General features: G+C 35.2%; 2 protein-coding genes across 2 annotated transcripts in view; one reads left to right on the top strand and one right to left on the bottom strand.

Moving 5' to 3' along the window:
- The first annotated feature begins 20 nt into the window (after positions 1-20).
- CTBS (chitobiase, di-N-acetyl-) lies at positions 21-15,998 on the top strand. Its single transcript, XM_008571627.1, has 7 exons — positions 21-125; positions 4,826-4,964; positions 5,474-5,682; positions 9,037-9,208; positions 11,315-11,412; positions 11,747-11,908; positions 15,314-15,998. The coding sequence occupies exons 2-7, from the start codon at positions 4,922-4,924 to the stop codon at positions 15,503-15,505; spliced, it is 876 nt and encodes a 291-aa protein (XP_008569849.1). The 5' UTR covers positions 21-125; positions 4,826-4,921; the 3' UTR covers positions 15,506-15,998.
- The window catches only part of SPATA1 (spermatogenesis associated 1), a 40,225-nt gene continuing 28,008 nt past the window's right edge, over positions 14,617-26,833 (bottom strand). The window contains 7 exon segments of the mRNA XM_008571629.1: positions 14,617-14,754; positions 17,918-17,948; positions 17,950-18,005; positions 20,487-20,585; positions 22,375-22,553; positions 25,665-25,790; positions 26,479-26,581. Of these exon segments, the coding sequence (XP_008569851.1) occupies positions 17,918-17,948; positions 17,950-18,005; positions 20,487-20,585; positions 22,375-22,553; positions 25,665-25,790; positions 26,479-26,581 (594 nt within the window). The 3' untranslated portion in view covers positions 14,617-14,754.

The following is a 26,833-nucleotide window of genomic DNA, read 5'->3' as shown; positions in this document are numbered from 1 at the left end:
GCGGCGGCTCCGGGCTCGCTCTGCTGCTGCTGCCGCTGCTGGCGTTACCGCTGGCGGCCGGGGCTGACTGCCCGTGCCCGGAGCCCGCGCTCTGCCGCCCGATCCGCCACCGCCCCGACTTCGAGGTCAGCGCCTCTCTCTGCTCCTCCTGGTCTGGTCCTCAAGGCCCCAAGGGAAGTTAAAGTAGAAGCGAGCCCTAAAGAAGAGGTGGTGTGGGTGCCGACACCAACTTTGGCCTCTCGCTGAAGGCCTTCCTGTTTAGGATTTCCTTCAACCTCCAGATGAGGAAATTCGGGCTCAGAGAGGTTGAGCAACTCCCGCCAGGTCTCACAGACTGGGCGCCTGGCTCCGCAGGCAAAAGTACTCAAACCCAGATCTGGCTCTTTGGCAAGCTCCTTTTATTACCCTGCTCTGCCTCTCCGGCGGCACTCAGGGGCACTCTGGGTGTGAAAGGCAGGGAAGGTAGGATAATCCATTTCTTGGTTTCCAAGAGGATTTAATTGGAAAGAATCTCATTAACCCAACAGTACATTGGAAGGCAGAATGTTTTCATACCTTTGCTTGTCTATGCATATTAGCCCTTTCCATTACAGCACCACCCTAGAAGGGTGGCAAAAATGGTCTTTCCGTAAATTTTCCTTCTACCCACCTAACAATTATAAGGCTTCTGGCAACTGTAATCAAACACCCTTTCGGAAGCAATATGAAAAACACTTGACTTCCCAGAGTTTGATGACTGTGGCAGGAATTGGTTGATGTCAGAGAGATAGGAATGCTTAGTGCAAACAATTATTTTGTAAATAGGAATGATTCCTAGTTCTTAATCTAGTACATTAATTTGGAGACATTTAAATGTCAACGAACAGTTAAGTCAAATTAAAACAGTTAAATACGTTGCTTAGGAGAAGAAATAAAAGTGGTGAAAGTGTTTATAGTGTGGAAACCTAACATCTTGCTAAAAGAAAAGCTTTAGACAAATTAAACTTAACAATGCTTATATGAGCAAGAACAATTCATGAGTCCACAGCACTCAAACCAGAAGAGCTTCAGAGAGGTACGCTTTAATAGCCTGAGCAATGGGCTTTTATACACTGAAGGCAGAAGCAAAGTAAAGAAATTACTTGGGTGGCTATGACTAGGTGTTTCCCCTATGTGGTTATGATCTGGTGGAAAGTCCCTAGTTAGTTTAGTTTCTGATTGGGTAAGCTTAAGTTTTGTTTTCCTGTTTACACTGGAATGCAGTTTGCTTAAGTAGGAATCCAAGGCATTGGAGCTATTTCAGCCTAACAAACTCCCAATTAAATTTTTAACAATCTGAAATATTTGTTGTAGCACACAACATTTCTTGGTGGATTGGGCAGTATTTGTGGGCATTCTGAAAACCTATTATACAAAAAAGCAAAATTATACTCATTTGTATGTTTATGGTAAATGGTCTTTTTCTCTACTGGCCTTTCTCTATATTTTTCAAACACCAAGACTAGATTACATAGCTTTTTTCCCTTATATTTTCAATTGGTTCATCCAGTTATTTTTTTTTAAAAGAATTTCTATTATATCACAGGATCTCAGTATTTTTTTTAAAAATAAATTCAATCTTTATTATCAAAATTAAAATAAAGGATAAGGTTTGATTAAACACAAGTCTAAAGACAATGGGCCATTCAATTTCACATTCTGTAATTTTTATTATTTCTGTGGGCAACTGCTTAGCAGAAAAATGAGTTATGCATAGTCAATTCTGGAAAAAGAAAGAGAGATTGAGAAAATGAAGAAATGTCTGATTTAACTTTCATAGCTAGTGCTCCTCACTGCTCCTCCCCCATCATTTCTCCTCAAATCTTATGCCCACCCCTACTTAAAACTCTAATGGCTTCTCACTGATCCCAGGATAAAATACAAAATCCTCAGTGGTCTACAAAGTTCTACTTGATCTTGCCACCTACCTTACTAGTTTTATTAGATTCCACATAATTTCAGGATTTCTATGCTCTAGCCACATTACCTAAAGAACTGAAAGACAATTCCAGAATCTCCTGAGGTGTAGGGACCTTTTGGCTTTTTGTTCCCTCAGCTGAGAATGCTCTTTTGTCCATAGGCACCCCTCCTCTGCCGTTCCGCAGATTTGAGTCCTCCCCTAAAGTATGTAGTCCTCAGGGAAGTTTTCCTGCCCCACCTGGCTAGCAGGTCCCCTTTATATGCTGTCATGGGGCTGGCTAATTATCTCAGTTGGTTAGAGCATGGTGCTGATACCACCAATGTCTAGAGTTCAATCCCTGTACTGGCCAGCTGCCCTCCCCTCCCCACAAAATAAAAGATTGATTCTTATATGCTATCATGGCCCCCTGCATTCTCTTATAGCCCTTAATAGTATTGTAATTAAATTCACTCCCTAATGGACCTGGCATCTCTTGGTAACTTCTATGTCTCTAGTGCCTAGCAAAATACCCTCCCTACATCTTATTGGAATTCAATAAATATTAGCTGAATCAATGAATTAATACCTTGGAATAAAATTAAAATGATCAGTGAGACTTCTGTACTTCTAGAATTATCTGTGTGGGAAAAATACTGGAGAAACATAACATCAGCTGCCTTGGAATTTGACTTGAGTACTATTCTAAGAGGTCAGCTGCACCAGAAAACATACATAGTAAATGAATCATCTATGCCTTACTCTGCAGTAGTCAGAAACTTGAGTATTATCAAACTCCTCTCTTTCTCTTGCCTTACTCAACCAATTAGTCACAAGGTCCTGCTAATTTTGCCTCCTTAGGATCTCCCAGATGTGTTCACTTATCTCTCCACAATTCTAGTTGAGGTCACCATCATCTCTTGCCTGGATTCCTCCATCAGCATTCCTATTCTGCCTCCAGTTTTGGCCTCTCTCTAATCCATTTCCCACTTCAGCTAAAAAGTTTTTCTAAAACACATACCTTCTCATTTTTTTTTAATTTAATTTTATTTTGTCAATACCCAATGTGGTTGATTATTGTGGCCCATTACCAAAACCTCCCTCCCTCCTCCCTTTCCCCCCTCCCTCCCAACAATGTCCTTTGTTTGCTTGTTGTATCAACTTCAAGGAATTGTAATTGTGTCTTCTTCCCTCCCCCCCACCCCCGCCAGGTTGTTTGTGTATTCATTTATTTCTTTTTAGTTCCCACAAATAAGTGAGAACATGTGATATTTCTCTTTCTGTGCCTGACTTGTTTCACTACTGATCAATGGAATAGAATAGAGAATCCAGAAATCAACCCACACACCTACAGCCATCTGATCTTTGACAGAGGCACCAAGCCTATACACTGGGGAAGTGACTGCCTCTTCATCAAATAGTGCTGGGAGAACTGGATACCTATGCAGGAGAATGAAACCCCATACCTTTCACCATATACTAAAGTCAACTCAAAATGGATTAAAGACTTAAATATACACCCAGAAACAATAAAATTTCTTTAAGAAAATATAGGAGAAACACTTCAGGAAGTAGGACTGGACACAGACTTCATGAATATGACCCCAAAAGCATGGGCAATGAAAGAAAAAATAAACAAATGGGATTATATCAAACTAAAAAGCTTCTGCACAGCAAAAGAAACAATTAACAGAATTAAAAGACCACCAATAGAGTGGGAGAAAATATTTGCAAAATATTCATCTGACAAAGGATTAATATCCAGAATATACAAGGAACTGAAACAACTTTACAAGAAAAACCCAAGTAACCCAATTAAAAAATGGGCAAAAGAGCTAAATAGGCATTTCTCAAAGGAAGGTAAACGAATGGCCAACAGACACATGAAGAAATGCTCAACATCACTCAGCATTCGGGAAATGCAGATCAAAGCCACACTGAGGTACCATCTCACCCCAGTTAGGATGGCTAATATCCAAAAGACTGTGAATGATAAATGCTGGCGAGGTTGCAGAGAAAAAGGAACTCTCATACTTGTTGGTGGGACTGCAGAATGGTGCAGCCTCTGTGGAAAATGGTATGGAGGTTCCTTATACAATCCTGTTTTAAAATGTCACCTGATGATATACTCTCACATATTTCCACTCAGCCAGTGATCGGGCACTCGATGGCTGCAGATCTCCTGTGCATTTCATAAAGTTCACCGGATTGGCAGCTTGTGAGCTGCTCTCTCTCTCCCTAAATAAAGCCTTTCACAGCATTCATGGGCATCCATTAAATCTTCAAGGCACATCTTAAATGGGATTGTAACATTTTCAAAACTGGTAAAACAGTTTCAGAGGCTAGGAAGTCTAAAGCCCAGGGAACACATCTGGTGAGGGTCTCGATGGTGGCAACAGTGATGCAGGGTGTCACATTGTGAAATGGCGGAGCAGAGAGAGCAGAAAGAGCAAGGGAGACGCTCTCCTCTCTCTTTCAAATCCCCATACCTTCTCATTTTAAAAATGCTTTTATTCTCTCCCATTCCCTAAGGATAAAGTACTAACTTTGCAACAGGGCTTATTAAGCCCTTCATCATTTAATCCCTGCCTACCACTCTCTGGATCTTCACCATGCTGTCTCTCCAAATTTTAGACATAGGCCATACTAAATATTTAGTTACACAATCACCATGCTCTCTCTGCCTCCACGTCTTGGCACTTGCCACTAGTTCTTCCTGGCCCATCCTTCCCCACTTTCCAGACCTGGCTAACTACCCCTGCCACCAGTTACATGGGGACCACTGTGTCTTATTCACTATTGTACTCTCAGCCCACCACAGTGCCCTGCATGTATGTGGGTATGTTAATTTAGATGGTCAGCATGATATTCTTGGTTTAAGTGATGGTACTTATCCTGTTTTTCTGACAGGTCTTTGTGTTTGATGTTGGGCAAAAAACTTGGAAATCTTATGACTGGTCACAGATTACAACTGTGGCAGTTTTTGGAAAATATGACTCAGAACTTATGTGCTATGCTCATTCGAAAGGAGCCAGAGTAGTGCTTAAAGGTATGTTTTTACCAGATCTATGTGTTTAGCCAATGGGTAAATTTATCTGTATCACTTGCTATAGTCCTGACTTTCCAAAAAATTCCCTTGTATGTTTATCTGATTTTTTTTAAGGATCCTAAGATTAATCTTAGATAGTGTTTAATTCATTTCACAAATATAGGTATTTTTTTAAAAATTAAATAAACCACTGTATGGGTTTGAGCAAAATGTGACTGCTTAATTAGCATGATGACTTTTAGTTAGTCATAGTCCACAATTTCTACCTCTAATTTGAGAATGATTTTTACTAATTATTCATAATGGTTATTTTGGAGATTAGTGAGTAATGGTTTTCTCTTATTTTGGCATATTATCTCTCCATTTGGAAAACTTAAATTAGGAGCTTCACCTTCCAAAATAATGAAGTGTTTTAAACACATTTTGATCTCATGGGAACGGTCTGTGAAATAAATGTCATTAAACTGTGAAAAGCATGTATGTACAAAAGATGTATGCTTCTTCCACAGGAGATGTATCCTTAAAGGATATCATTGATCCTACTTTCAGAGCATTCTGGATAGATCAAAAACTTAACTTTGCCAAAACACAATATATGGATGGAATTAATATAGACATAGAGCAAGAAGTTAATTGTTCATCACCTGAATATGATGCATTAACTGCTTTAGTCAAAGAAACCACAGACTCTTTCCATCGTGAAATTGAAGGATCACAGGTAAAAATTTGTTTATTTCTTAGCAATCTCTTATTTTCTCAATCAAACTATGTTCACGAGGGTATGGCTAATGCAACCTTGGTTTTATAGTAATGAAATGGGAAAAAATTTCAGCACATATTTCCTAAAAAAATTTCCTGAAACTTTTGATGTTCTTATTTAAGGAATTTTAAGTTGCTAAATCTGTTCTCTATTCACATCAAAATACAACACTAGGATTGCCCCACCTATACTTGCCTTGCAGCAGGGTTACAAGTATTAGAAAGGCAATGGGGGCAGCAAGGATCAGGGAGGGCCTAACTGGCTTTCATCAGTGCTGGACAGAAACTGCTCTTGCCTTCGAATAGAGGTAGTTCTGGGGAAGTGTCTCAGTTGCTTCATAGTCTCTGAGTTACTTGCAAAGCACCCAAAGCCCAATAAGACTCAAAGGATTAACTCCACAGAACTTGTCAGAGCTATGACAAAGGGCAGTGTGCTTCCCCACTGCCATAACGAGCATGATTAGAGTAGAGGATCACAGCACAGGCAATGAGTGGTAACATCTGGCCCCAGACCAGTGATTCTCAAACCACATGTTAAGATAACCAGGGGTCTTAAAAAAAAAAAAGTAAATGTGCACGTGTGTGCACACACAAACACATAGACACAGACACACACACACTGGGGACTCACTCCCAGAAATTATTATTGAGAAGGTTTGGGGTGAACCCAGAGCACATAATTTTTTTAAAGTTTCATAGTTGATTATGGTTAGGAACTACCAGGCTAGACAGTGAGTTTTCTTTTTTTTTTTTGACCGGTAAGGGGATTGCAACCCTTGGCTTGGTGTTGTCTGCACCACGCTCAGCCTGCGAGCCAACTGGCCATCCCTATATAGGATCTGAACCCGCATCCCTGATGCTACCAGCGCCGCACTCTCCCGAGTGAGCCACGAGGCTGGCCCTAGACAGTGAGTTTTCTGAAGGCAGGGAGCAGCTCCTTGATGTCTAACATGTTTAAAAATTGTTGAGTAAATGTATGACCCCCAAAGCCTGTCTTAGAGTCACCTGGGAGTCCTTGTTTAAAATATCCCAAGGTTGATTCCGTAGGTCTGGGATGGAGCCTTGGGAAGTGTATTTTTACTAAGTGCTCTAGGTGATTTTGGTGCAGTTCATCGTCATGAATTTGAGAATCACTTGTAGAATAATAAATGATATGAGGACTGACATCGCTATGGTTTTATGCAAGTAGAGAAGGTTCATCAGTGTGGAATTCAGCTTTTCAGATGAGTACAATGTGGAGGAAGAATAGCAAATACGTGGCATGCTGGCCACTATACCCCTCTCCTCCTCACAAATTTTGGTCTCAGAAACTTCATTCTCTACATAATCATTACTAATAGGTTAGAATTGGTGTGTGGGAACAACCTATCTGCTAGTCCTGATTATGCTATAGAGAAAGGGCAAGGAAGAAGGGATTGAGCAAAGACCTTGCAGTAGGAATATCTACTTTCATGTTTGAGAGGTGAGTAGTGCAATTTGGCCAGCTATGTCTAGTTCACATTAGGTGATTTAGTAGGAGGTACAGTTGCATAGGTAGGCCAGCTTGTAGAATTTCCAGAATGTCAGACTGAGGAGTATGCATTTTTTCAATATGTAATAGATTCCGTGTAGTAGTATAGTAGTATAGAAAATTAGAGGAGAAAGGAAGACCAGTAAGGACTTAATCCAATAACTAGAGATTTATGGTTGAATTGAGATGATGGCATAACCCTCCCACTCAGTGAGTGTTCAATATTTGTTGAATGAATTGATTAACAGAAAGGGAGGGCAGAACAACTGTGAGAGGCCACCCAGATGAAAATGTGGGATTAGATTTGGGGTGTGATGGAAGAAGAAAGAATCAGAAAATGGTCCAAAGTTTCTTAAACTGGTGACCAGAAAAAAAATGACTAACATAGTCTGAAAGGGTAAGTGAATTCCGTGGAAAAGGCAATGATTTCAGCTTACAGAATCGTGCTCACAGAATTAAAGAGAGAGAAATGACCATGAAGAGTTCTTTCTCTTCATGGGCACCCTCTTTAAAGGTGGGAAAATAGATTCAAATGCTTTAAGTGACTTAGCAGTGACACAGACTTAGTTATAACACAGCCAAGACTAAAACCCAAGTCTTTTGATTTCTAATATACTAACAGTATCTTCTCAAAAATATGAGATTAACTGTGACAGGAGATCCAGGTGAAAATACTCTTAATGCCCAGGAGAGAGTTAAGGGCTTACAAAATGGACATGAAATGAACCTGCTTAGAGGTAGTCATTTTTTTTTCTATTACTATAACATGGCTCCCATTTGGTAAGTCAGTGATAAAATGGGGTCCAATATGTAAAAATTCTACTTCATAACCTATTTTGCTGTGAGTTCCTGAGGAAAGCATGTACTTGTAAAGCAGAGCTTCCTTTAGTGCTAATTGTTGGAGAACTATAGACAGAACTGGAGAAAATCCTAAAAAGTTTTTCTAGAATAAATGGGCCAAAGTATAAAAATTTTACCTAAGTATCTCAATTTTTTGTAATAATTAATTAATAAGTATTTATTGAGTGCCTAATTAAGGAAAAAATAATTCTTAATGAAGTTTTAGAACATCTGTACACATATAAAACAAAGCTATTTAATATTTAGTTAAGGCAATAAACAGATATTTTAAAGAGACTCATCCTTGTTGAAGGCTGGTTCACCATTCAAAATGAAAGATAATATATCACTCAAGTTTTATTTTGATATTTCCATAAAATAAGACCATTTAAATGCTTTGTTTCAACACTTTGAGTTGATTAGTCTGTACCTGTGAGCCATAAAACACCACTATTCTCTACTGTAGTACTAGGCCAAACCTGCCATGTAATATAATTGTGAATTAGGAGCTCAAATTCACAAGCCAGTCAGGTTGTGCCAAAAGGTACATATTTAGACTGCAAAATATTTTAAAAGCTTTTGTATTTGAATCCTTTTACTGTGCCTTTACTCTCCAGTTTTTCAGGGGCCCCACGACACCCTACTGTCATTGTATCTGCTTCTTTCAATCAGTTGAGTTACCAGCTTAGCCTCTGAAGACATTTGAGTTTAAAATCCTTCTTCTATATAGTGCTGTCCTCCTGGTTATTGTATGTACAAATATGTCTTGGTCAGGTCCAATGTAGGCAAAAAATATATTTCTTAGAACTGTTCTATGTCTATATGTGTTGAGTCCTATATTCGTATACTGTAAGCAGTTCTTTTTTCTTGGGTAGTATGAGGCAAGAGAATATGTAACCCCCAAAAAACTCACATAATATGCGTATTTGATCATGTTACATAAAACAATATATTTTTCCACAGGTAACCTTTGATGTAGCTTGGTCTCCAAAGAACATAGACAGAAGGTGCTATAATTATACTGGAATTGCAGATGCTTGTGACTTTCTCTTTGTGATGTCTTATGATGAACAAAGTCAGGTCTGGTCAGAATGTATTGCAGCAGCCAATGCTCCCTATAATCAGACATTAGCTGGTAAGAATCCACAAAGTGATCATTTATTAGCAATATTAATTCCAAAACCACAAACATTAAGATGTCTTTTAGTATTTCTAAGTTATTTGTATACAATTTCCATTTGAAAAACTTGCTTGAAACATAAAAATCATCGAATTTGGAGATCTTTAAAGATTACAGAGTTTTAAAGCTTTGAAGTTTTCACTTAACAACCTTGTGGGATAGGTATATTATTATTAACCCTCTATTACAGAGGAGATGAAAGAAGTTAAGTTCTCACAGTTGCACAACTATTAAGTATTATATGGTTGGAACTCTGACAGGTATTGTAACTTCAGATCCAACACTCTTGTCATGAAATCACATGAAGATGATACTGGCTTATCTAGAATATGACAGGATATTTTTTTGAAATAAGCAATGTTAAATAATTTAATAGCAAAGATAGTTATGGTGTGGGTACCTACCACACATGATTAATAAGACTGGCTTTCTCTTACTTAATATTAGAACCCATGATATATTAAAAATTGTATTCCTATTAGAATTAAGAGTACTTCTGGGGCTGGTCGATTAGTTCAGTTGTTTAGAATGCAGTGGTATAACATCAAGGTCAAGGATTTGGATCCCTGGACCAGCCAGCTGTCAAAACCAACAACAGCAGCAGCAACAGAACTAAAAATTGGTGGAATAATATACCTAGCTGGCCAGTTACCTCATTTGGTTACAGCATCGTGCTGATAACACCAAGGTCCAGGGTCCAATCCTTATATTAGCCAGCCACCAAAAAAAAAAAAAAGAAGGAAAAAGAAAAGAAATGAAGAAATAGAGGCTGGCTTGTTAGCTCAGTTGGTTAGAGCATGGTGTGGGCCACAGCTTCGGATCCCCGTACTGGCCAGTTGCCAAAAAAAAACCCCTAAGAAAACAGTACTTCTGACCTGCCATAGGTATCATGTGGTCTCTGAATTATCCTTTCCAAAGTTTGGATTGGTTTATATCCCACCAGTCAATTGAATAAAAGATTGTTTGCTATCTTTTGGACTGGACTAAAATTTTCTGGGATAATTTGTACTGATTTAGGTGTTGATGGATTTATAAATAACTATTTTTTTCTTTTTCATACAGAGGTAAAATCTTAGAACCTGGCTTCATTCTATCATATCCTAATTGTTTGGATAGAATAGTCTGATCATAAATATATACTATTTAAATTTGAAAAATAATTTCATTCTGTTTTATAATTCTTAATTTATAATAAATTATAATTTATTTCATTCAAGGTTCCTAAACTGTGTGTCATGGAAGAGATGATAATTGTGTTCTATCAATAAAAGGTTCACTATCAAATATGTTTGGGAAATGATGCCTACCTCACCCCTCTTTTGGATATTTAATAGTACACAGTAACATTAAAGACTCCAAAAAGCAATACATTTATTTAACTCAACATTCTAGATAATCTGGGAGTATCTCTTGGGGGAAAAAGATGTTCTGCAGCATTGGGCAAGAAAAGGACTGATAGTATCATAAATTTGTTCATTTTTCTCTTTGTTTCCTACAACTGCAGATTATCTACTACAGAATAAAAGGGGGGAAAAGAGGGAGGGGAACATTTCTTATCTCAGCTGTCATTCATATTTCCAGGATATTTGTAAAACATGGAACACTTGTGCTTTCTATAAGAAATTTTGAGACCATCATTGCCAGAAAGTTTAAGATTTCCAAAACTTTTTTGAAACTTTATAATCTAGAATATCAAATATATCTTGTCTTAGCAGTTAATAGACACAATCAGTATGCTTTCCTGAAATGTGTTATTCTTCCTAGAATTAGATTCTGTAAATTTTTTGTTCCAATATTATTTTAATTGTTTTGAATGTTTTCTCTTATTCAAAAAGAAGTGGTTTAGAAGGTAAGATATGGAGTTCATTGTTCTTAAGGGATGACTTTTATATTATAGAAACACTTATTTTTAATAATTTTTAATTTAATATTATTATTTTGGATAATTGTACCTGTTTTTTACACACTTAGATTTTGAGTGGTTGCATAGCTCATATGATGAACACATTAACAGACATATGAAGAGAAAAAAATATGCTTTTTCTGTTCCTACTTGACTAGGATATAATGACTACATCAAGATGGGCATTAACCCTAAGAAACTTGTAATGGGTGTTCCCTGGTATGGTTATGATTATACCTGCCTGAATTTATCAGAGGTAAGAATAGGTCATTTGTTACATAATTTTTTTCTCTCTATTACATTTTTAGAGACTCTGCTGTCTCATTAGGAATAAAAAAACTTTATTTAGAATTTCTCATATATAGTTTGAGACTAAAAAAATTGTTTATTTTTTATTAATCCTACAAAAGCTTCTGAATTGCACATTATTATTTAATAATGAAATTTATTTTAACTTTTATTCTGTATAGTCAGGTTATCTATAGCATATATTTTATTTCTAACAAATAGTTTTTGATTATTTTTTATGATTTGGCTCTTAAGATGTGCTTAATTGTTAATCTGTAACTTGAACATTTTTGCATTTCTAGGATCATGTTTGTACCATTCCAAAAGTCCCTTTCCGGGGAGCTCCTTGTAGTGATGCTGCAGGACGTCAGGTTCCCTATAAAATGATCATGAAGCAAATAAATAGTTCTATTTCTGGAAGCCAATGGGATAAAGATCAGCAGGCTCCTTATTATAACTATAAAGTAAGACTTTTCACAAGTTATGAACACTTATTCTATTCTCATAATTATATATTTTCATAATTAAATATTTAATATTAAGAATTTCTATCAGTTTACATACTGTTTCTATCAGAACATACTGTTTACATGAGTAAACTTGTCTTTGAATCTGTGTAATCAGAAACTTTAGCTCCCTGGTGAGCAATTCAAGTTATGCTAATAGAGCAACTACGCGGCTTCCCTGGTGAGCAATTCAAGTTATGCTAATAGAGCAACTACTCTGCTTGGGCCACTTGTTATTTTAGATGATGCTATAAAAATGTGCATATCACAAATAGGATTTCCTAAATAGTTGACAATTACGATAACTATTGCTTTTGAAAGGACTTTGGGCCAAAATAAGTTACCAGCTCTGAAAGCCTCCATTTCAAAGTAGCCTAATGATTCTATGAGACTCTTATAATAGGGAGGAAAGAGGCTGAGAATAGGAGCTATGTCATCATCATTGACTTTACAGTGGGAATACTGTATCATGTCACATTTATTTCATAATTAAAAGAAATATAAGTAATGTTAAAAATTAGAGACAGAACAACATTACAAAAGGAAGCCTGAAAAAAATATAGTAAATGATTAGCAATTCTGTCATGTAGTGTTTAATAAATAAGAATTGCTATACCAAAGAGGCAAAGAAAAGTTATATTTTTCATAATTTACCTTTAGCATAACAAAAACTTTTTCACACTTAAACAATCTAAGTACAAATAATCTTTGAGTTTACTGTGGATTATGTTACTTTAAAAGGAGTCCTAAAATAATAGAATGCAAGTTAATTCCAGTAAGGTTTGTATTCTTGACTAATGGTCTGATATCCATCTATAAAAAATGATTCGAAACACACTATATGTAATAAATTATCATGACATACATGTATATGCCTGTATATCAATTATATACAAAGTATAAAGCTTTTTAAACTTTAAAATTGAAAGTACTGTATATACCTATTAGTTAACAAGGTATCTTGTAAACCTGTCTTTGCCAAACAGTATAGAACTCTGATCTGGGAACTATTAATATTACACACACACACGCACAAATGCCCAAATATACACACATGTGCCATGGCCAGATATATTTGGAAAAAAAATCTATATACTGTAGTTCCTCTTGGAGATTTATAATGTACGACATTATCTTAAAGGATTTGAGAAGGTTGTTTAATTGTTTGATGGAGAACCCTGTTTCACATCACTCTCAGAAACATGCAAGGGAACAGTGTTTCATGGATATAGTTTGGTAATGGCTATGGTAATCAATTACATATAATTTAAAGATATATAATATAGAATGATAGTTTACACAACAGTAAACTGTCTTTTGTAATCCCTGACTTATTTTTTCTTAATGAGTCAAAAGACACAGGAAAATATTATTCCTTAAAAAATTAAAGAAAAAGTTTTAAATTGACAAGTAATAATTATATATATTTATGGTGTACAACATAATGATTTTATATATGTATACATTGTGGAATGGCTAAATCAAGTTATTTAACATATACATTACCTCACATATAATTTTTTTATGGTGAGAACACTTAAAATCTACTCTCTTAGCAATTTTTAAGTATAAAATACATTGCTATTAACTATAGTCACCAAGTGTACAATAGATCTCTTGAACTTATTCCTCTTGTGCAACTGAAATTTTGTATCCTTTGACCAACATCTCCTATTCCTCCCACCCTCAGCCTCTGTTTCTACTGTTTCTATAAGGAACATATTCTTTATGTTCTTATAATTCAGGAAACATTTTGGTAAGCCTTGAAGGCCATTTAATGGCGCTTAGGTAGAAAACAGTCTAGTTTTAACTGTTTTTCTCCTCTCTTTTATTCATTGTAAAATTGTGAGCAACCAAAATCAAGCTTCTATTGTGTTTAAAGAGAATCATTCTGCCTTCTTATGCTGTTTCAGCAATAGCAACTTCTTTTTGGACTCGATATTCTGGAAGGCATATATGCCTTAACCAGTTTTTCACCCTTTGACCCTTCACTATTTTGAGACTATTTAAAATTCCTTAACAGTATCAAAAAGACTCAAAGTACTGACTGAAATGATGTCAAAATTCAAAGGTGTCTTTGAGTTTGCTACTGAATCTTCAAAAATCTTTTATATTAAATATACCTTTTAACAGCGAATCATAACAGTTACTAAAGCGTGCATGGCTTTGTTTAGCACTAAAAATGTTGAAGAATGGAATATAAGATATAGGATGAGATGCTTGCACGTAAGGAGTCTACTATACTTAAATATGTCACAGCTTATTCATTTACCAAATGACTGTTATCCTTCAAAGTAGTCATCTTAGGAGACTATTACTAATTCCAGTATTGTTACCATAAATAAAAATATTGCTGGCATTCTTTCAGAATTGCCTTTGAGAAGTTTCCAAGATGTATATAAAAATCAGTAAATTATTTTTAGTTACAGGTCTTTCAATTCTTACCTCCTATCTTTTCCCCCTTCCTTTACCCTTTTGCCTATATCTGCTTCTTTTTCCAGTATCCTTGTCCAATAGCTCTTGTGCCTCCTTGAGAGAGACTATGTTAGTATGTGATATAGGCAGGTGATGCTGTACAGAGAAGGACTGTACAGGGTGGAAGGTTAGCATAAGACCAGAATCTAGTTTTTGGTTCCCAATCAGGTGTGTATTAAGTGGATCCATAGAGTCCAGACCTAAGATCAATTCTGTAAGACCTAGAAAAGGAGGTACTTTCTTCCTCTACTGCCAATACCTTTTGATGTGGCTGATTCATCATAAACAAAATCATCAGTTGAGCTCCTAGCTAGGCACACTTCCAGGAACTGTAAAGAATACAAAAAAGCATATAAGCTGGTTTAAGAGGACCAGAGCAGTGATTCTTATTAACTTTGGCTGCATATCAGGATTACCTAATGGAATGCTAAAACACAAAACAAACAAAGAAGCATATGTTCTAGCATCAACCCTAGAGGATTTTGATACAGTAGGCTTTATGTGGTATAGGTCCCAGGAATCTGTATTTTTTTTTTTTTTTTTTTTTTTTTTAGGAATCTATATTTTTAAAAGCCCCACAGTGATTCAGATGTACATCTTGGTTGATAATCTCTGGATCAGAGCAAGGAAAGAATCTTAGGACGCAAGAAGGACTTAAATAGAATATATTAGGAGGCTCATTTGTGTAATCTTTGCTGTTGTTAGAAGTGCCATATGCAGTAATATCTAGAAAGTATCACATACAGAACCATGGAGTAATGGAGTTGGAAAGTTATTACACCCTAAAATTTCATTATTTCATTGTATCCTTTTTGAATCATTAGATTTAAGAAACTTTTTTCCCTCTTACTGAACTGAGTACTTACAATTTCCATTTTATTTGTATAGGATCCTGCTGGCCATTTTCATCAAGTGTGGTATGATAACCCTCAGAGCATTTCTTTAAAGGCAGCATACATACAAAACTCTGGCTTACGGGGCATTGGCATGTGGAATGCAAACTCTCTTGACTACTCTGGAGATGCTGTAGCCAAATGGCAAACTGAAGAAATGTGGAAAGTCTTAAAGCTAAAGCTATGATAGAGATGAATATCTTTTGCCAAACTATTAAGATTTAGAAAATGATCTGTAAAACTAGATCTGACTTCTTGAAGAGATTTAAAAATGTATACATTTTTGACATGTTGCTATATACTTTAGTTATTAATATACTCAAAAACAGATAAAGAATTAAAGAAATGCTTTGATTGTTTGAATTTTAAAAATACATATTTATATCACCAGTATCCAGGAACATAAAGGCAAAAACAAGTCAATTTACTGTATTAAATATTTCTCTATATTTCAATCCTATTATTTAATTAGGAAAAATTGCTTTCAGAGTTTTATTAGGCCAAATTTTCCCCCATTATATTAAAATATATGCTTACAAATCAATGCTGGTTTTAAAAATATGTATAAGTTGAAGTGGAAATTGCTTGCTTAGAATGTATTTTTTAAAAACTTAGCCTTTGAGAAACAGTTTGTGCTGCACCGTTTTTTTCTCAATAAATCTTAAATTTAAAAGCTGAAATTGAGTGTCTCCTCTTTAAGTTCATCAAACTGATGAAAGTAATTCTTCTGCTTCCTGACTCCATATAGTACTCATACCTCTGAAGTACTTGAACCAACTCACTTAAACCTACAGACAGTGAGGAAGAAAAAAAAGAATACAAAGAGAGCACAGTGTTGTAACACCAAAGTCAAGGGTTTGGATCCCCGTACTGGCCAGCCGCCAAGAAAATAAAGAATACAAAGGATAAATGTACTCATAAAATACAAGAAGATAACTTACTAATATTTTCAATTAGTAAGTTAGAGCCACCTAATATTTTCTTTCTTTTTTTTTTGTCTTTTTTCGTGACTGGTAACGAGATTGCAACCCTCGGTGTCGCGCCCATACCGCGACCGGCAACTGGATCACAACCCTCGGTGTCGCAACCCTTGGTGTCACGCCCGCACCGCGCTCAACCAGTGGGCAGACCGGTCTCTATATGGGATCCGAACCCTCAGCGGGACGCTCTCAAGCGCTGCACTCTACCGAGTGCGCCACCGGGCCGGCCCAACACCTAATATTTTCAAACTAAATTAATTTATGAGGTTTATCTACAAATTTTTTACAATAGCAATAACTTGGTGTTTAACTTGATTCTATTCAGTCATTTACACTTCCAATTTTTCATATTTCTTCATTTGTGGACATCTACAATTTATTTCTTGGCTAGTTTTCTTTTCATGGTTAAATTTCTTTTTTTCTAAATCTGCATTTTATTTTTAATCATTTAAAGACATTGATTAGTTTCTTAACTAATTCCTCCTCATAAAATATCAATTTTAGGGCTGAGCCCGTGGCGCACTCGGGAGAGTGCGGCGCTCCTGCTGCGGGTTCGGATCCTATATAGGGATGACCGGTGCGCTCACAGCGCTCACTGGCTGAGTGCACTGCAGCCAGTCTCAAAAAGGACAAAAAAAAAAAAATCAATTTTATGCAAAGAACTTTTCTTCTTCTTTTTTTTTTTTTAAAGATGACTGATAAGAGGATCTTAACCCTTGACTTGGTGTTGTCAACATCACGCTCTCCCAAGTGAGCCACAGGCTGGCTACAAAGAACTTTTTTTTTTTTGTCCTTTTTGAGACCGGCCACACCGCGCTCACTGCTGTGAGCACACCGGTCATCCCTGTATAGGATCCGAACCCACAGCGCTCCTAGTGCCGCACTCTCCCGAATGCGCCATGGGCTCGGCCCGAAAGAACTTTTCTAAATGTAATGAAGTTTCTGTTCTCTTTCTCAAGGCAATTAAGAACAACACTGTGCTTTTATTAGTTCCTATAAATACACAGACTAAAAATCTGCATCCTTGAACTCTGGATTTACATAAATCCTGCCTTCTCTCCACATTTTAGAATAAATTGAATAAACTGACCATTCAATCATCTCACTAGGACAATATTATATGTCCTATTTATACAACTGTTTATGACAGAGTAAAATCAAACATTTCCACAGTATATATTGAATCACTATTGTCTTTATATTTCTAAAATAAATTAATAAAACAATTTAAAATCTTAGGCACTACCTCTGTCATAGCTCTGGATGCAATTCAATATCACTGTTCTTTTATATTTCCAGATTGCTTTTAAGTAACATACAATGAACAAGTCTCTATTTTTATGCAAAGATAATAGTGTTTATTAAAATATGATATATTTTTTCTTTGTAATTAGATTTTATAGTCATTAGCTCTTAAATTTAAGATTATTAAAAGTTAAAAGTAATTAAAAAATATAGTATTGTAAAATAATAGGTAATAGACTTGAAATCTTCAAAAATAATTAAACAGCCACCATTTTGCTTTATGTTACATCTTATGATTTAAGGAAAACAATGGTTGAACCTATTCAAATAAATATTTAAATATTTTGACAAATAAAAATTTTAAATTAACATACCTAATTGAGGTTGTAAAGATGTATGAATTTTCTTCTGTGCCAGTTCAGCTTTCAATGTTTGTAAATCTGAAACTGCTTGTTTTCTCATCTATAAAAATAATTACCTTTCAAAAATCAACTTCATCCCACCCTTCTAAAAGTACATCATAATTGTCATGTAAGTAGGGTTTTGTAACTGTTTTAACCATCATCTTTCATTTTCCTTCAGTGCCTTCATTCTCACTGCATTACTACAGTAAATGTGTGTAGGTCATAAATCCTGTTTAATTAGCATGCTTATCTACTGCTGGATATGCTATGAGATAATTTCTTTTATTAGTTATAAGGACAATACAATTGAACTGTTCTAAAAACTGAGAAAGAATTTTATTTTTGCTTAAACTTCAAAATCTGTTGTTCTCAATGTGTAAAGAAAATAATAAAAACAAAAATACAAAAAAAAAAAAGAGAGAACCCATCTTAATTCCTAGCCTTTAGGAACTGAATAGATATTTAAGAAATATAATATTGTTTGCTCTGTGGAAAGCACTCTTCTAAGTATATGAACGCCTTTGATTTTTAAAAAAATTTTATTGAGGCACATACTATAATTTATACCCATTTTACAGTTGAGGAAACTGCAGCCCATAGATGCAAAGTAAATTGCTGAAGTTATAAAACTAGTTAAGTGGCACAGCCAGGATTCAAACTCAAACCACCTGGTACCTTTGCTATTCCAAGTATTGTCTATGGACCTGCTGGTATTAGCATCACCTGTGAGCTTGTTAGGACTGAAGAATCTTAGGCTTCACCCAGATCTATTGAGTCAGATCCTGCATTTTTTAATAGGATCCTCATGATAGCACATTAAACTTTGAGAAAGCACTATTTATGCTATACCTTGAATAAATATGTTTGCAACAGACTCAGGCTAGGTTTTCGGCCCCACAGCTGTTTTGGGTAGATCATTCAGAAATCATTAAATACTTGTTATAATGTCTGTTATTTGTCCACCAGGCACTGTTTAAACACAGGATTTCTCCCCCCAACCCCTGTCCCCAGTCTGTAAGCTGAAAACACTGTTTTATTTTTTCTCCTTATTTGTCTTTACTGTTTTTGTACTAACAATTCTAATTTGGGTTCAAACCATAAGTGACATTTATAAGGTTAAAATATACAAAGATGGTAGGATCTAATTTGCATGTTTTCCAGAAGAAAAGAGCATGAGGGAATCATAAATGAAGGCTCTAGGGATTTTTATTACTCCTTCCTACCCACTCAACTATTCTTAAGTGTACAAGTTTCCATATTGGCTTTCTCTCCATATATTCAATTTTCCTTCATTGAACAAATTATTTTTTGAGTGTATACTACATAAGAATGTTAAAAATTGTCCTTTGCCCTTTTCATTTTCTATATTTTAAGTTTTAAGCTTCTCAGAGCTGAGCCAGGGCTTAGTTTCGAAAATGCTGCTAGTAAAAATATAGAACTGCACTGTCCAATATAGTAGCCAGTTGCCATATAAATCTATCAAATTAACTAAAATAAGTTTTAAATTCAGTTCTTCAGTCATACAAACTACAATTTCAAGTGTAAAAATGCTGCTAGTAAAAATATAGAACTGCACTGTCCAATATAGTAGCCAGTTGCCATATAAATCTATTAAATTAACTAAAATAAGTTTTAAATTCAGTTCTTCAGTCATACAAACTACAATTTCAAGTGTTCGATATCTGTGGGTGGCTAGTGGTTACCACATCAAACAGTGCAGGTACAGAACATTTTTATAATCACAGAAAGTTCTGTTGGACAGTGCTAATTTTAGAAAGGGGTCATTATTCTATGTTGTAAAGCTATTTCTGGTAAAAAGATGAATTAAGAGCATTCATATAATTATCTTTATTTTCCTGTCCTGTGTACATACTTGTGTGCAAATGTATAATCATCTTCTGTTTTCTGTTCAACAAAAGAGCTTTTTAAGACATCTGTACCTCAGAGATTACTCCTATGATGTGATAATTACATATAATTTTTGTCAAATAAGTGAAGTATGGTCAGAACCCTCTACTAAGCATCTACTATACAAAAGGTTCTATGGGAAAAACAAAGTTAACTAAGGCACAGTCTCCGCCCTGGGGGAAACTTAACATCTAGTAGACCCACTATTCATATTTAAAAAAACAGAATATATATGAAAATAACCAGACAGAATGAGACAATTACCCAAGGGAGGGGAAAAAATTAAATGGGAATTCAGAGGAGAGCTTAGTGACTTGTTAGACTTATTTTGAATGACTCTAATACAGGAAACCTTCTTTTGAAATATTTTTTTCAGACTACATTGACTCATAGGCTCCTTTTCCTTTAATTCTTCTTAGTGAAATTTTCCTAAATTTTACTTTGGCCTTGATATAACATGCATCTTTTCACAAGTTTTAGTTTTTCTTCTTGCATTTTTTTCACTCATGCTCTTTGTTGTTAAGTAACAATTTTACTGACTACCTTTATATTATGACACCCAAAGTTAAAACATCAAAATACTTTATTTCAAGATAAACCTTATAATCGGAGTAGGAGAAATGTAAATTACCTTAACTTCTATTATAAGTTTCATTTTGTCAGTATCCAGCTTTCTCTTAAGTTGGTCAATTGCATGCTGTACCTCAGTGATCTGGATTATAAGGTAATTCTGTGTGAGATATATAAAGACATACTTATTTAGTATAACATTTATACATTTTTAATTTTAACTGCCTTGCAAATATAAACTATGAAGTGATAAATAATGAAAGCAAATCATGAAAATAACATATTCCATATTACTGCTTTGGAGTAAATTATTATTACTATTAATTTCTGTTCATTTCTTACATTTTAGGGACACACTTTCTCTTCTTTTCTACCACCATTAGTCATTTATTATTTTTTAAAAAGTAGATATTTGTAAAGATTACCATTAAGTTAGCACCATAAAGACTAGCAACTATTGCAATGAAAGGAATAAGCTAGGTTTAAGATACTAGCAAGACTTCAGAAATTGGCCTGCTTTATTAGCTGAATCAGATTAGAAGTACTTAAAAATATTTAATAATCAGGGGCCGGCCCGGTGGCGCACTGCTACAGTGCACCGCTTGGGAGCGCGGCAGCACTCCCGCTGAGGGTTCGGATCCCACATACAGACCGGCCGCTCACTGGCTGAGCGAGGTGCGGGCGCAACACCGAGGGTTGCAATCCCGTTGCCGGTCCCAGGCCGGTACGGGCGCGACACTGAGGGTTGTGATCCGTTGCCGGTCACGAAAAAAGACAAAAAGTAAAAAAAAAAAAAAAAATTTAATAATCAAATACCATATTTTATTTAAGAAAAGCTATTTAAAATAAGATGACTTTTGGGTTACTTTTGTCCATGAATGTTTATGAGGTAAGATGATCCTCACTAAAGAAGTTATTTAAAATTTTTGAACTGCCATTACAAAAAAATGTTCTTATACTGAACTTGATAAAACAGTGAGATAAAGTATCAGCTATACTAAAAAAAAAGTATCAACTAGAATGGACAAACAAATACTTGAGCCTATTTGAATTTTATATTAAATTTATCTAAGATAGTAAATTTTAATATTTCAATATGTCTAAAGTCAAATCTTTACTCTTAATCATAATTTACATATTTAAAAATCTTTTTTGGATAAGTGGGATCAATCCAACAAATATTGTTAAATGGCCTCTGGAACTTTTTTGTCTGTTGTTTAATTATATGGTGAAATTACTCAATAATAAAAAAAACTTCATGTCTCTGATCTAAGATTCAAGACTATCTTAAAAAATCAATTGATTTAAATTACCTATAATTTCATAGTTTCTTTAGAATATCAATTCCTTTAAACTCCTTGCATGTTATAAACCCACTTTTCCCCCCTTCAAATAAAAGGAGTGTAGTGGAAACTGTTCGTACCCTGCCCTACTTTATCAGGTACAGTATTCATCTCTTTCCCATGGAGTCAGGAAATATGAGCCTATCCCCAGATAAAGAGGTAGATCCTAATTACTTTAAATCAGTCAGCACATGGCATTCCTTGGCAGCTATTAACTTATCCAGGGGCAAGCCTGGTTGATCCCTACCAGGCTAATAGGAAAAGAATTATATATTCCATGATTCGAGGAGAGGTTTCTCTCTTGTTTTGGAGATACATAGCCTTGTGTATCTTGCTACCTTAGAAAAAGCAGTCTCACAATGAAGCCAACACTAAAAATAATGAGGAAATATCAGAAGCACCTAGGCCTTTAAAGGCAGATTAAATTGCTGACTGTATCTCCTCAGCAAAACCTTCTCCCATTACACGAGGTAATAAATTTTCTTTTTAAGTCAGAGTTTTGTTACCTGTAGTCCAAAGCATCCTAAATATAATAATATTAACAATTATAAAGCATGTATTTGGAACAAAACTTTTCTAATAGGAAGGAGACACATTTAATAGTACCTTGGAGTCTGTGATGTTTGCCAGATTCTTTGGTCTCATCTTGATCTCCCTGGCTTCAAGTTGCATGAGCAATTTTTTATAGTAAAGTTCCAAATCTTCTCGAAGTTTTGTTAAAACTTCCTCCAGTGATGCTGTGACTTTCTTTGTTTCCAAGTATTTTTTCTTCCAGCCATCACAAGCTACAAAAAAAGCAAAAGCTATTGTTAATGTCAATTTAAACCATTTTCCGCCTCTCCTCTTCTCCCTCCCCGACATGCTGAAGACATTAGAGCTAAGGGAGAAATGTTTGTTGAATAGTAAAAAGAACTTGCCTAGAAATATAGTATATCTCATAGTAATAAATCCAGGAACCACAACCAAGTTCTATAAACATGTACTTGTTTCTGAAAAATCTTTATTTAAAATATACTACCTAAACCAAAATACATATTTATTTTGATTACTTTTTTCCATAATCTTATTTGAAATCATTATATAATTAAAACTATGAAAGTAAGACATGACTTATATTTAAAGATTTTTTTCCTCATTTTTTCAGCCCCCATAATGACTTCTGCTTTGTGAAATCAGCTGATTTTGACTCATCAGACAGCAAAATTATTTCAAATATTTCCCTCAAATTCTGTATGGCAAAGTTTCTCAAACTTGACAACCCTGGTTGAGGAAATTAGAAATTAAACACTATCAGCTGAGGAAATCACTTTGAAACCAATGAGATCCCAAACACAAACTTAATGGGAATACAAACTATCCAAATTCTGTATGGCAAAGTTTCTCAAACTTGACAACCCTGGTTGAGGAAATTAGAAATTAAACACTATCAGTTGAGGAAATCACTTTGAAACCAATGAGATCCCAAACACAAACTTAATGGGAATACAAACTATATTCTAGTATACCAGAATATGCTTATGTTTATTTCTTTTAGATTATCACAATAATGAAAACCTTCTTCAATGCTACATCCCTAGTCAATACACTATCATCTTTTATTAAGAAAGTTGCATTATCTTTCTATAACTCTCTTCTCCCATTCTTGCTCTCTACAGGATATTCCATATAGAGTCATTCTGACCTTTCTAAAATATTTTTTAAATTATGTATATATGGCCACACTGGCCTTATTTCAGGCCCTTAATACCACCAGGTCATTCTTATCTCTGTTCCTTGATATTTAGTGTTCCTCCTGTTCAGACTGCTTTCCCCTATCTCTTTATATGCCTGCTTCCTTATTAATCAAATATTATGATATCTCTTCACAGAGGCTTTCCCTGAAAACCCCATTGAAAGCATCTTGCCCCTGCCCCATCACTGTTTACTACATTCTTTTAAAATGACATCTCATGGGGCCGGCCCGGTGGCGCACTGGATAAGTGTGCCGCTTGGGAAGTGCGGCGGCACTCCCGCCCGAGGGTTCGGATCCCACATACAGACGGGCCGCTCACTGGCTGGGTGCAATCCCGTTGCCGGTCCCCGGTCCGGTACGGGGGCAACACTGAGGGTTGCGATCCGTTGCCGGGCACGGAAAAAGACAAAAAAAAAAAAAATGACATCTCAGCTCTGATTAGTAGCTGATACTGTCTTACTTATCTTTCTCTGCCCACTAGGAAGCAAGCTCCTTAAGGGCAAAACCATGTTTGTCTTGTTCACTGCTTGTATCCCCAGCATTTTAAACAATGCCTGGTGTATAGTAAGCTCAGTAAATATTTGATGACTGGTACATACATTTTATCTTGAAATATTCCTGTTGAAATAGAAAATGACTGATCATTCCCATTTTATAAACAGAAAGAGTGNAAAAAAAAAAAATGACATCTCAGCTCTGATTAGTAGCTGATACTGTCTTACTTATCTTTCTCTGCCCACTAGGAAGCAAGCTCCTTAAGGGCAAAACCATGTTTGTCTTGTTCACTGCTTGTATCCCCAGCATTTTAAACAATGCCTGGTGTATAGTAAGCTCAATAAATATTTGATGACTGGTACATACATTTTATCTTGAAATATTCCTGTTGAAATAGAAAATGACTGATCATTCCCATTTTATAAACAGAAAGAGTGAGGCATGAGGAAAAATAACTTGCCTATCTATGTAAAAGACTGATTTAGTGTTAGAATCCAGGTCCTGTGATTTCTAGTCCATTGTTCAAATTTGTCTGATAAAATCACTCTTTTAACCCTACCACAATGCTGAGTCACTGCCACCATTACTGGGATAATTATGAGGCAGAATCTTCAGAAATACCTCCTGACATTGTCTATAACCTTCAGTCAGTTCTAGCACTGAAACAATTTTGCTATAAACTGAGAGTCCTAAAATCAATTAATTCCATATATACCTTATATCCTGATAATTCTCAAACACAACCCAAAACGCAGGCCTCTCAGATCATTTAACATCTCTTCAACCATTATCCTATACTTTCTTCACCCTGGTCATCTTTCCATTTCCACCAGTCCTAACAACACTATTTCTACTTCTTTACCAAGAAAACTACTTACTTTTCCTATCTTCCCTCATTCATTCACTTTAGCAGGAAACAAAAAAACTAACAAAAATTAAGCACCTAGGGAAGTCCAAGGGACTCAAAGAAGGTTTCTAGAGTAAGTGATATCTAAGCTGGTCTTGAATGATTAGTAAGAAATAGCCAAGTGAACAGGGAAGAAAAGGGTAGGAGGAAGTGGTTAGGAAGAGAAGTAGATGGCAGAGGGAAAAGCATGTCTGATGGAGCCATGAAGCAGCACACAAATACTAGCATATCCAATGCTTTTCCTGGAATCCTCCCTTGATCTCGTCCATCTAATTTAGGTGTTCTTCCTTTGCATTCCTATCCATAGAATTCTGAAATTCTTTTATCATGGTATTCACTAGGATGTATCATTAGTGCTTATCTTGATTATCATTTCCCCACTGGACTATGAGATCTATGAGGGCAGGTACAAGATTGTGTCTGTCTATCAGTATCTCCTCAGCCCATCAGAAGAGTGGCTAGATTCGGTAGGCACTTAATAAATATTTATTTAATAAACAACGGAGGAATAAATAAATAAATGAGTTTAAGGTATAAAAATATTTGAGCTTTAATTGTAAAAACCCTATTAAAGCATTTTTTGTATAAAATAGTGCTGAAGGTTTTGCTTTCCATATTGAATTTACCTCAATCATGTACCATTTAAACTCTAACAGTAAAACAGTAAACATTAACTTTATTATTTATTACAAAAGTATCAATTCTGTAAAAATTAAGTTTTCTTTATTGTGATATGTAATAAAGGTATGTAATAAACTTTACCATGATATTGCTTCAATTTGCTTTGTTCATATAGCTTTTCAACTTTTTTTATTAGTTCTTCTCTAATTCTTTCCAGATATCTTCTTTCTTCCTTTACTTGTTTCATTTGTTCAATAATATTCTCTCCTAAAGAGATTAAAACCCATACTCATCAATGTCTAAAAGCTAAAAGATGGTTTGTATCCTAAAATATGGAATTCGCAAATCATTAAAACTTAAAAGTGTCTAAAACAACAAAAATAAATTCTACCTCAAACTCTGTTTTTCTTGCTGCAGTATGTAGCATTTACCATTATGGAAAATGAGAGGAATCATTTCAGTTTCTAAGAGTGATCACATAAGGGAATTTATAAAATAGTGTGTCTCTTCTGCATTTACATGTATGTGTACAAACTTGGTAGAGCTCAAGTAGTTATGCTTATATTTTTTGGTGTAATTCTTTTGGTAAATCTATCTTGGATCTGAAGTTATTGTACTTAAATCTTACATGAAAAAATGTGTATTTTAGACTATGTTTTAATGAAATGGTAGTGATTAAACATATGTAGCAATTAACATAAAATTCACAACATTGAACTTCTTTATTATAACAAAATATACATAACAAAATTTACCATTTTAACCATTTTTAAGTATACTGTTCTATGGCATTAAATACATTCACATTGTTGCAGAACCATCACCACTATCCATCTCCAGAACTTTTTTATCTTTCCAAACTGAAACTCTGTACCTATTCAACAATAACTCTGCATTAACATTACTTAACTTTACTTCACAAAATCATCTGTACTTATGGTGTCACCATACTTACTCTCAGTCTGTAATGAAGAGATATCAGTTACTCCTGAAGAAAGAACAGGTTGACAAGGAAATGAAGGAAAGTCAGTAAGATCTAGTAGGGTGATGCACTCAGTCTGTAAGCAAACATGAAAATCAGTAAGATGTGGTAGGGGTGACACATTCTTTTTTCACCTGTCTGCAAGCATTTGATAATTCTGTATTTATAACTACAGATTCTTTCTCATGCTGCATCCAGTCTCTCCACTCCACTATTATTTGGACATTATACACAGGCACTTCAAAGTTAAAATTAAAAAAACAAAAAGACCCATTTTCTTTCCAAACATGATTTTCTTCCAAGATTTCTGGTCTCAGTTACTTGTTAT

The sequence above is a fragment of the Galeopterus variegatus genome, unplaced genomic scaffold (genome assembly GCF_000696425.1).
Source record: "Galeopterus variegatus unplaced genomic scaffold, G_variegatus-3.0.2 Scaffold707, whole genome shotgun sequence".
In the NCBI taxonomy this organism is placed as follows: domain Eukaryota; kingdom Metazoa; phylum Chordata; class Mammalia; order Dermoptera; family Cynocephalidae; genus Galeopterus; species Galeopterus variegatus.
The sequence above is the reverse complement of the archived record's forward strand: the minus strand, read 5'-3'. Positions and strand labels throughout refer to the sequence as shown.